This window comes from Protopterus annectens, chromosome 4.part1 (assembly GCF_019279795.1).
Source record: "Protopterus annectens isolate FY-2018-M chromosome 4.part1, PAN1.0, whole genome shotgun sequence".
In the NCBI taxonomy this organism is placed as follows: Eukaryota; Metazoa; Chordata; order Ceratodontiformes; family Protopteridae; genus Protopterus; species Protopterus annectens.
The window spans coordinates 1017121331-1017133889 of NC_056734.1; the positions used below are offsets into that span (position 1 = coordinate 1017121331).

General features: G+C 38.6%; 1 protein-coding gene across 2 annotated transcripts in view; it reads right to left on the minus strand.

Annotated features, from left to right (window-relative positions):
• KNG1 (kininogen 1) overlaps positions 1-12148 on the minus strand; it is a 563217-nt gene extending 551069 nt beyond the window's left edge. Inside the window, exon 1 of one of the 2 annotated variants that reach the window (XM_044070731.1) lies at positions 11844-12121. In XM_044070731.1, the coding sequence (XP_043926666.1) occupies positions 11844-12035 (192 nt within the window). In that variant the 5' untranslated portion in view covers positions 12036-12121. Of the gene's footprint in view, positions 1-11843 lie in introns of both variants that reach the window. The other variant, XM_044070730.1, reaches the window with a different exon arrangement.
• Positions 12149-12559: the final 411 nt, after the last annotated feature.

Genomic DNA, 12559 nt, shown 5'->3' on the forward strand with positions numbered 1-12559 from the left:
CCTAGAATTTTTATTTTCTCTTTGATTCATGGTTTCATAAGTTCATAGCTAATTATCAGGTTAGTTTTCTTAACAGGTCATTGTAAGCCTGACCAATTTCCTTTCCAAAAGTGAGACTCAAACACTGTATCTTGTGCTTATGAGTCAAACACCTTAATTGTTATACCAAGCCCCACTCGTTAGCTGTGATAGTTAATATTGTTTTTATTATTTTAGTCTGTATTTGTTAATTGTGGGATTTGAATCCACAAAACCTGAATGCACTATTACAATTGACTGCCACATTTACTGCATCACTGTTCTCATTAGTTTAAAGGTGAACAATTTGAAAAACAAAGGTGCATGTATTAATTTTTGTGTACATATTGATTTTGTTAACCAGGTACATTCAGTGTGACCATATACCCCTTAGTTGCAGGTTACCTGGAAGCATAAGGAAGCCAGTAATTTGTTCAGTATCACACAGTAGGCATAAGGTAGCTGATGATGTCTACACTTAACTTTCAGGTTTTGTAACCTGGTATCTTAAAAAAGCTGTCAGACAAATAGAGCAAAACCTGGTATCAGTGATAACTATTAAATAATGAATAAGCCCAAAAAATAAAAATAGTTGTTGGAATCACGAACATTGGGTATAAACTTTAATTAATAAATCTATGAGTGTAACATACTTTTGCCTAGCGGCTTCTTCAGGTGAATAGTAAGGTCCTTAAAAACACATCTTAAATAATCATTAAAAACAAATCACATGAGAAAAATCACGCATTATTTCAAAGAGTTTCATTTCTGTGTTCACTTTCTTAATGTGTTGCATGCAAAGGATGTATACACTATCACTCAGTATATATTAATTAACAACTAGACAGCTATTATAACTGAGTCTTAAAGCCATCTACTAATTGTACTGATATGTTTGTCTTACATAAAATCTACATACATACATACATGTATTGCATGAAACTGGAACCTGTGGAATCATTGCTTTATGAGTTTATTTATGTGTTGTAGCTTTTCTTTGCTGGACAAAGCATTAAATGCTCTCTGTTCAGATGGAGGAAGGAATCACATGTTCATAACAGAGTGAGTGCAGTAAAAGGAATGATGGTACTTACGTATTATCGCAGCCATCTTCCAAACAACTCACTTTTGATATATTGACATTTCATTGAGGTGCCGACAAATTTATGAATGTAATTTTGTCAAATGTGATTCTTTCCAGTGTTTTTTCCTTTTCCTTTACAATTTAACATTTAATGTGGGTAGTAATGAAGGAAACAGGGGTAGTGTGCCATCACAGTTAATGAGTTCAGTAGGGGAACATGGCATGTCGTGCTTCCACAGCCATCCTACATTTTGTTCTGTCTGTGAGTATTTTCCGACGGGAAATGTACAATTATAATCTTTTCTGCAATGGTGATTTTCCCCTACATGACATCAGGTAAAAGTTCATTCAGCTGTACTCTCAGTGATGTCAACATACTGAGTGCATCCATACACTTTAATGGATGCCTCAGAGGTCATTCATGCCTTGTAGTCCATTAAAGAGTAGGGATGCACCCCACGATATTTGTCAAGTGATGTCAGTGGCAGGTAAACTACACTGATGCACACATTTTGTTATTAACATTTTTTTCTTTAACAATCTGTTTTACACATAAGACATTTTGTAAATTTCTGTTTCACTGTGTTTATTACTCCAAATTTCTGTACTTCAGTTTTCTGCAAGCACTTTATTGCTGTTGGTCAAAACAGTATGTACAGCTGTAACTTTGTGGAACTGGGGTGCAATAACATTTTTTCTTTCCACAGCTATTTTACACATAACAAATGTGTTACAGTTGTGTTTGACTGTGTTTATTACTACACATGTCAGTATTTATGTTATCTGTGACCTGTTCTTTGCGGTTTATCAACAGTGTATGTACAACCGTCAGATGTTTGGAAGGTGGATGTGATAAGTACTGGAATGATCAACCTTTATTTTTTATGCTTTTTGTTCCCATACTTGCAAACCATCTTCTCCTGCGACTCATCCTGTTGTTCCCCATACTTAGAACACACCCACTGTAGTACCAGGTGAGCTGTGCAGAAGACCCTGTCATCTAGAAAGCCTTGAGGGTTGCTAGTGTCTCTGCTCATACTGGGAAGGATGAGTAATGGGGATATTCCTAATAAAAGTTCTCACTCTGCCCTAGTGATGACCTGTGCAACTGTGTCACTGCAGGGGCTACTCATTCTCTACTGCTGTGCATTCACTCCTTTTCATGCACAGATGGGGCTAACAACACTGGCTTGGTAAGGGACAGCTCACACCCATCTCAAAGAAAACAGCAAGCAGGCAGGGAATAACCACTGTAGAAAGGAGCCAACGTCACTATAAGGCACTCGATACTGTAGAAAAAAGTTCCAAGGCAAACTGCACGATAAGAACAAGATTTTATTAACGCCTCAATACATCCACGTTTTCGTCGCCCATGCAACTTCCTCAGATACAAATTTAGTGAGCATACACAGGTTTTATATCAGGTGATTAATAAGATAATTGAATAAATACCCTTTAGATGCAATAACATTTTTAAAGTTGTAACTACATATGCATAACATGAAATAAACATGAGCTGTTTTTAAAAATGATGATATCTGTTTTATCATCATAAAAATTGTTTTTAGACATCATAATATTATTTTGGAACACAGTGTTAACCACCAAAATGCAGGAATATCAATCCATCATAAAATTGCATTAAATAATAAAAAATATATTAAAAATAATAATGAATAAACACAAAATATAAACATTATTTTATAAAATACAATATCAACTCCTACAGTTGTTCAATCCTTCTAAGATATATATAGATGGAATAGGACCTATGTGCCCCCATATATTTAATTACAGTTGTTCTGCTTTGAGTTTTAAATAAGGCATGATGGAAATAAGGTCATTAAGACCTGGAGCTTTATTAGAAGCTAACAAGATCTGCCAACATGTTTCTCTGTGTGATAACCTAGCTTGCCAATGTCCTCCCCTTATACATTTTGGGACTGATTCTAACACATAAAACATAAAAAAGCTGATTGGCACTCAGCTGTGTGCCTGTAAAGGGCATTGGTATTACATTGTTTTTGGATCTCATAGTAGTGTTCATAAATGCGTCTCCTTAACTGTCTTTCGGTCTTGCCGACATAAAATGCTTGGCAAGACCGGCAGACAGCCAAGTAAACTAAACCAGTAGAGCTGCAGTTATGAAATTTCTGTCCATAAATCTTCCTATTCCTACTTTCCAGGTATACATTTTCCTGGTTAATGACATATTTGCACTGCCTACAATGTCCACAACGAAAAGTACCCTTTCTAAGTTGGTTGGAAATACTGGTACTGGTGTTGTGTTCCAAAACATTTTTGATATTAAATCCCCTTTTGTAAACAAATTTGCATGTCAGGTCTTTAAGATTGTTTAAATCAGTGAAATCTTTAAAGGTGTCCATTTCTTTCTGGATAGTGTGTCTAATATATCCTGCATCTTCACTGTATTCAGTAACAAAAACCAAGTTAGAACCTGTAATATTAAAAGGGGAAGAAATACTTTCAACACATGTATCAACTTGTCCTTTCCCTAAAATGGGAAAAAATCTAGTGCCCCTAGCAGAACTAACCTCCTCCCATACCGATTTTATCAATGATATAGGGTATCCTCTATCCTGACAGCTCACACCCATCCCAAGACCAGCTCCTGCATTACAAGTCTTTGGTTCTCTGTCCTTATAACCAGAGTGACAGAACTGCAAGGTCCCAACCCCACCCCCACCCCACAGGATCAATGAGCTGTAGCGATTCATTACCCAGTCAGCCCCCTCGATCTTCCAGCTCCTGAACTGCTATTTGAAATTGGGTCAGTTGAGTTAAATCAGAGCTTTATTATTCTGCACCACAAAACCAGGACAGATAATGATCACTTTTTAAATTCTGTAGTCTGCAAATAAATGAATATAAAGTAACTAACCTAAGGAAATGATTTATTATATGAACATTTATGATACCTTTAACATTTCTGTAGTTAAGCAGTACTCTATGACATGGAGTGGGTTATTAATATTTTATTCACTTAGGGGAGGGTCTGATTTGGTTATGATTGAACAAACTGGAGAACTGCCATGGATGATAATATGAATTACCCATGATATTCACAAGGTGCATTGCTACTATACATTGGCATTATTTTAAAAATAAATGTTTTGTGCTTTGTCACTATAATGTGTACTCTATTTATTTTATTTTATTTATTTTACATTTGTTTACTAGGAAAGTCTGACTGGAACAAGGTCCATTTACAGCAGAGGCCCGGGAGAAAAGCTCCATATCATAATGGTACAAATACAACAGAAGACAAAAAAAATCTGTACAGAGGCATATATACAATCAGAGCTCCATGTCGAATGACAGAAAATTTCCATAGAGTGGCATATATACAGTCTAGGAGATTTTACATACCTTAGTTTGATTTGAGCAAGCTTGGTATATAGATAGCAAAACTTTGAATTCCCTATTGGTAGTACAAAGCATAAAAATGAAGGGATAGAATCTGGAAAATAATGCTATTCGGGAGATATGTCATAGTGTGAGAAATAGTTTGTAGGATAGTAGTTCTTGATAGGGAGTATTTGAGTAGTACAGAATAGCTGAGGTAAGCAGTGAGGAGATGAGGTGTGGTGAGTTAGGAGGAGGGCAGAAAAGATTTTATATGATACAGGGACAGAGCCATGATTGCAAGAGGTGTGACTTTAGTGATTTTTGCTGTTGTATATCTCTCTGTGTTGATGGCAGTCAGATGGGAAAACTTAGTGATGTATTGTATATGTTCATGTACAGGGAAGATATTCACAGGGCATTGCTTTAATGTAATAGCTGTACTATAACCATGACATTAGAAGGTATATGAAGACCAATTTGTTTAAATATATTTGTAGACCAGGGTAGAGTGTTGATACATTTGGACCATTTTCAAAAACAACTGGAGGTTTATAAATCAAAAGAGTTTATAAAATGAAACAAGTGCACTGGGAAGTAGCCTGGTCTGTTTAAGTTGAGGCAACATTTGAGATTTCTGCATCAAGGAAATAATGATATTTTGTGTCTCTAGTGCACTTTTTAAATTGCATCGTATCTGATCACTGCATTTTTTTCTGATTCTTTACTGTTGCGACTGCATATTTTCTGCACTTGTTTTCAACTGTATTTTCATTGTAGGTAGCATAGTCTAGATTCAGACCTGCTGAATCTAGTCTGCTTTTGTTACACTCAAAAGAGTGTAGATCCAGCCTTGTCTGAGCTGGGGATTGCTGGAGGAAAGTTCATTGTGTACTTTCCTATTGGTAGATTAACTTAAAACTGTTTAATTTCACCTGCATTTAAGCCTTGTGTTGCTCATTGCTGCATATAACTGGGGTTAGCGCTGCACTATATAGATGCAATTGCCTCGAAACACAATTTTTCCATAGGCAACTGTCAGTGGGACCGTCACAAACTTCTCTCTTGCACTAAAGGCAACTTAGTTGTGCACTGAGCAGTGTTGCCTCACCTATCATCCACAACCCACAGTTTAACAAACTTTGATAGTCTTTGCACAAAAACTGGTCAATCAAGCCCACTCCTTTCCCTAATAGCTTGATAGTTCTTGCTCAAAAACTGGTCAGTCTAACCCACTCCTTTCCAAAATAGCTCATACGGTAAAAACCTGTTCTAATGGACAGAAAATTTCCCATCATTTCTCTGATCAGCCTGATTGACATGGGAATACTAAGGCAATGTAGTAACTGCCTCATGTATAGTGAAATCCAATTACTCCCACAGCGAACAAATATCTTATGTTAGAGATGTAAGTATAGTATGAAATTGGAATCATTTCTCTCATCTAACAACAAACCGGATAACAAACAGGTTGTCAGTACACACTCTTCTCATCTCACACAAACTAAAGACATGACACATAGACCCACGTATGTGGAGGTACCCATTAGAAGTGTGCCAAAATTTCAGAGACCTCCCAAACGTAAACAAAGTGTGCATGCTGTTCTGCAAATAGAAACCACTACACATAATAACACATAACAATGTGTCTCAACAAATAAGCCCCTAAGGCAAAAAAACTGTAATTAAAATATCCTGGTCATAGGGGACTCCATAGTGAGCTACACAGATGTTCTTCTTTCCAAGTTGGACAAGGAGAAGGTCATGGTCAGCTGTCTGTCGTATGCCAGGTTTGGTCAGATCACCCATGCACTCAAGTCACTCAACAACAAGTACCATTATGACTAGGTCATAGTTCATGTTGGGGTGAATGACTTGAGATGTGCCTCACTGGACTATATGAAAACAGACATGACTGAACTGTCAGATTATGTGTCTCAGGCAGGCATGATCCTAGCCCTAAGCAGCATTCTACCTTCTCCCAGGATGATGCCACCATATAAACAAAAAATGACCAACTTCAACAGTTGGCTTAGCTTCCAGTGTCAGTCCGGGGGGATCCATTGTCTGTCAGCCTGGGATGACATGGTTGACAGGTCACACTACTTTGCCAGAGATGGTCTGCACTTGTCACCTCTAGGCTTTTGGATGTAGACAAAGGTGCTTGCCTCCCCTGCCTTTTTTAGTCAATGCAAAACAACAACATTTCTGACATCCACCTGAGGCAAACTCAAGGTTCTGCTGCTTAATGCTAGAAGTCAAAACATGAAACTGCATGCCCTGGAAGCACTCCTCACCTTGGAAAATGCTGAGATCTGTGCAGTCAATGAGACATGGTTCAAGGCCGCGGAGAGCACCCTGGCTGTGCAAGGCTACAATGCCTTCTACACATTCAGACCTCAAAATGAGCTTGAAAGAACCAAAGGTGGAGGGGTATCCATCTTTTTTAAAGCCAAGTAAACCTCAAGACTGGTCAAACAGTATGACTCGCTCTCAAACTACTTCATGTCCAAATAACTCTAGGCAAAATACCCTAGCACATCATTGCTAGCTATAAGTCCACCACCATGAACCAAGAAAAGCACACACCCTACCTGGTCTTACTGGAATCATTCACCATACAGCCTAACACCTTAGTCTTGGGTGATTTCAGCTATCCTTCCATCAACTGGGTGACATATATAAGCGCATGCATTCTAGCCCAGAGGTTCCTGGACTTTGTTAAATCATGTGCTTTGGAACAGATAGTCTGCAGCCCCACAAGGGGCTGAAATATCCTAGACATAGGACTCACTAAAATGGGGAGTCACTGCACATCCCATCTCCTGATGCCTTCCCTGGTAAGGTTGGACCATAAAACTGTCTTGTTTGAAGTAGCTATTTGACCTGACACGCCCACAGGAGCAAAAAAACTGAAGAACTTTTCCAAAGCTAACTTCAGACTACTCAGCGATGATATAAAACGTTTTGTACCCCTCCACACTCACAGACAACAGTGACTCCTATGCAGAGGTTTCTTCAGATGCTCTGTACAAACACTTAAGCAACTGTATAGATTCAGCTACCCTGGTGGACTTCAAGTAAAAAGAGGTTATATAACAAGGGGAAGTAACAGATGTATAAGAATAAAAGGGAACTGACCCGGTAGAGGAAGAATTCCCTTACCAGCTTGAACAAGCAAATCAGAAATCTCATGAAATCCTCTAAAGCTAATTATGAAGCTAAAATAGCATCCCTAGCTAAGGATAATCATAAGGCATCCTTTAATCATGTCCAAAACCTAAAAGGGAATGCCCAGCTTTTGTGCAGAACTGGTAATAGATTGCACAACTCATACAGCACTGGAGGAAATTGCCAACCTGCTAGCTAACAGACTGGTACAAACTTCACCCCCCTTTGCCCCACTGGTTTTACCCTGACACATACCTAACACCAGTCCTCTGCCTAGTATCTCTAGAGATCATGTCTAATCTGCACTCTCCAAGGCCAAAAACATGGCTTAAGTGAGACAAGATAACATCCCAAAATGGTTGTTAAGCAATATAAAACACGACTTAGCAGACCCACTTAGTGTTCTCTTTAACCATAGCCTGAGAATTGGCTTTGTTCCAGCAGAGTGGAGAACAGCAACAGTAATCCCGTTTCACAAAGGGTGAGCGGCGTCAGCAGTTCCTGGGATCTATAGACCCATAAGTCTAATTTGCAAGGCCATGGAAAGAATAATCATGGACCTTATCAACAAGGATATAGGTGACCTTCAAACTCTAGACCCAAACCAATTTGACTTCATTAAGGGTAGATCATACTTATTAAGCTTGGTGGACTTCTTCGAGATAGCCGCCAAAACCATGGATGAAGGTAAGACAGTGCATACCGCCTATCTTGACCTAGACGAGGCTTTTGACACCATTCTCCATTCAGGTATCATTGAAAAACTCTTTGAGTTACAGATTGACCCTTAAATCATTAGATGGGTAGCCAGTTGGTTCACTGACAGAACACATACTGTTGAAGTTGGTGATTCCACCTCTACCAGTAGGCCTGGTCACCAGTGGCACACCACAAGCTTCTGTGTCGGGTCCTTTACTGTTTGGAATCTACTTCTCAGAAGAACAGGCTAAATTAGAAGGCCTCTGGCTTACCAGGTTTACTGATGATTGCAAACTGGGTGCAATCATTGAGCCCCCAACAATTTTAAAATAGTACAGGAAGGGCTAACATAGTCAACTGACTGTTCCCAAAACCATGGTCTAAAAACCAGACACAAAAAAGTGCATAATTATTCCCTTTGGCAAAGTAGAATTCTTCACTAACTACAGTATTGACAACAGCCCCTAAGCTCAAATCCAGAGGTGTGAGGACTAGGAACACAGGTAGATAGCAATCTGAACTTTGACCATTTTTCTCTGTGGCAAGGAAAGCATTCTATGTTGTGCACCTCATAAGTAAAGGCATCGCATCCAGTTCAAAGGATGTCACAGCCCCACTGTACTAGACTCTCATCAGAACTCTAATAGAGTACAATACTTTCTTTCTCATGTACCTGAACAGACACCTACAGCAGCTGGAGAGACCACAGAGGTTCCTCACTAAGAAAATACAGGACCTCCAAACCATGACATATGTGGATAGACTAAACGTGCTGTCACTGTACTCTTTATCAAATAGGCTGCTGAGAGGGGACTTGTGCATGGCCTACAGGGCAGTTTCCAACCCTGCCCTGATGGATATGCTTCACATACACAAATCTAATGGCACAAGGATCACTCCCTCTAGGGATATTAACATAGCCTGTGACGTTAACAGAGCATGCTGGAGAGACAAAATGTCTCCCAGAGACTGCCACTCTTTTGGAACAAACTTCCAATTCATGCAAAGCAGAGCTCCTCACTAACCCTATTTAAGTGCAACCTAGACAAAAGGATGGGAGACTGCAAATTCACCATGGGGTGGTAACCATGTCCCTGAATGACAGGGGAGATGGTGTTGACCATAGACTAGCTCTGCAAAATATGTTTTCTTAATAAGGACAGATGGGGCAACTTGGGATTAACATGACTAGGCTTGTATGGGCTGTAGGGCTGCTAGCCTAGTAACCTCCTATGAACCTGTGATAGTACGGTAACAGATCTCTATAAAACAATATATATATATATATATACAAAGTATATCTTTTGTGTCTATATAAAATGGATAATGTGCTGTAACCTTAATATTAGATTTCAGTTTGTAGAAGATAAAAGGGCCCCAGAGTGTCTCAACAGTAGTGGTGGACATGCTTGCTAGAACTGTGCTCAAGCACAAATGTTACTATTTCTAGGGGGGATTATGGGCCCGATTACAAAAAACCTGCTCTCATGTAAGTGACCACTTACACTGACAGTAGGCCTTTTAGAATCTGGCCCCTCATGTTAATCTCTTTATAGATAGACCTTGCACCAAAATTAGTCAATTACACTGAGAGCAGGTCTTTTGGAATCAAGGTGGACTTACATTGAGAGCAACTCTTTTGGAATTTGATCCTATGTCATAGAAATTCATTATCTGTTTCATCTGTTAAAACTATGTTTTCACAGAGACTACCAAACTCATTGGTTAGAAATACTCCATTTGGGAAGCAAAATGGGGTAAGTTGCATTTCTTTGGGAGGTAAAACTCTGTATAACTTCCACTATCAACACAAACAGAGTACCTGAATAAATCTGTACTCTATAGACTCCAGTTTATATTAATAAATAAATTCCCCTTGCATCAGCAGATCAATTCAGCAAGCAACAAACTTACTACATTATCACAAACCCATAACATTTTTAACTTGATCAGAACTTCCAATCTTTTCTAACATTCAATGCAAATCAAGCGGGTCACATTTCTACATTGTGTATGGTGCATGCCTGTGCCTGTCACAGGTTTTTCTTAAATATATAGCTAAAGTTTAATGAGCTGGAAAAATACTGCAGCTGCATATTGCATAGAAAATTCAAATACTGCCCTGTGGTAAGTAGGTCTGGGCAGATGCATTAATCCTAGATTTCTACTGTAAAATCAAACAATTCTTAATTTTTTATTCATTTTAGTAGTTTGCTAACTGGTTAAGCCCAAAAGTGTCCCTTTTCGGATGCAGCTGAGGAGGACTTTCTGGTTAAGTGACTTGTTTAGATTCAAACAGTAGACAGATTTGGAGGGGAGAGTAGAGATATACAGTGAGGAATGCATTAATTAATGGCTACCTATTAATGGCTACAGGAAGCAGATCATTAGCAGCACATAGCCTTAATCCTCTGTGCAACCTGACAGAATTTGTCTCCACTTTTCTCTTAAATGGGTTAGTGTTACATTCTTTTGAACTAGAAGTGCACATTGAGTTTCATGAACTAGTTATTATATCACATTATGGAACTTTTCAAGTGATTCACTGATTTACAATGTATTATTTCAGATTATAAAACTAACATTTCTAATATGTATATTCAGTAAAACTTTCTAGGATTAAACTTGGTTTTGCAGCATATGGCACAGGAGAGTGTACCATTCATTATGCATTATGCAGATTTATTGTGAATAATAATGTATTATAGAGTGTAATAAAATCAGATATAACCCAGGTGCGTACCCCATATACTATTATAAAGAACATTATCTGTCATGCTAATAGCTGCTTACAGTTTGAAAAATATTGTTTCAAACCATTAAATATGATTTTGAACATAATATTTTATCATTTTCAACAGTGACTAGAGCATGGTATTGATCCCCAAATCTATAAGATGCTAGCAGTTGGTTTAGGAGTAACCGTACTTTATGGTTCTCTAGAAATTGTTCGGAGAGTGCGACAAAACAAAGAAATAGGATGGCGCAGTGGTGCACCAGTAGTGTTGTCACCTCACAGCAAGAGGTTCTCCAGTCCAATTCTCAGCTGAGGTGCCTTCTTTGTGGAGTCTGCATTACCTCCCTGTGTTCATGTGGGTTTCCTCCCACGTTGTAAAGACATGCATCTGGAGCAGTTCTCCCTGGGCCTCCACTGAAAATTGGCTTCATTCCAAGTTGGACTTTTCCAATAAACAAATGTTAAATAAATAAATAAAATAAAACTAGGTGCTGACTTTGAGGGAACATTCTTGGCTAGGCTTATAAGGGCCCCTGAGCCAATAGCCTAGTATCATCCTATGAACCTGTAAACCAGGCTGCTACTTCAAACTTGTACTACACCATCTACAATTGTTAATCTGCCAAAAAAGCATCTGCCAGGTCCAGTTTAACTTCATTAATAAAGAAAATAAAACTTGTATAGTCATGTGTAAGTCAGCAACAGTATAATCTTTATGACAGATGCCTTGTTCAAGAAGCAGGTACTGAAATCTTATACTTAACTCACGTTTATATAAGCATCCAGAATTCTGTGGAGTATGAACTTATTCCCAGTCGTCTTCTCTTCATTGAGTTGTTGTATTGCCTGGTCTACAGCATCAAATACTTCCTTGTTGTCACAAGCAACATTTTGTAATGCTGCTTCACTGCAGTGGGGGATAAACTGGAAAGAGAACAATAATACAATTAATGCCTTCATTCTGTAAAGTAAAACTGCATGTGGAGCGGTCCAGTTCAAAACATGAGTGGAAACAGCCTCAGGTCACAGAGGAGGAACTGTGCAGAGGTTGCAGAAACAAAGGCCAGCCTAAGTATTATTGATTTTTTTCTCTGCAAACATAGGATAAAAGTTTGTTCAAACAAGACTGTAGTAGTACAGACAGTAGGTGCCAGGGATCAGAGCCACTGCCTTGACCTGAGATAATGTATGTAAATAAATGGAGGCTTATGTCAGCAGCCAGGGTCCAAAAGAACATGCAGCTGTACAGACAGGGTGTACACTTTATAATAATAATCTGATTGATGGGCTCTGTACCAGCACTGCTGGACCAAAGAGCAGAAGCAGGGTCACTGCACAGTAGTATAGACCAGAGGGTATAAGTCACTCAAAACAGCTTGGATTGTTAACATAAGTGTAACAGAGGTAACTAAAAATGTCAGTGAAATTGCTTATGTTATGACTTTTAAACGATGACTGAGAGTACTTTTCAATTATATTTTGGC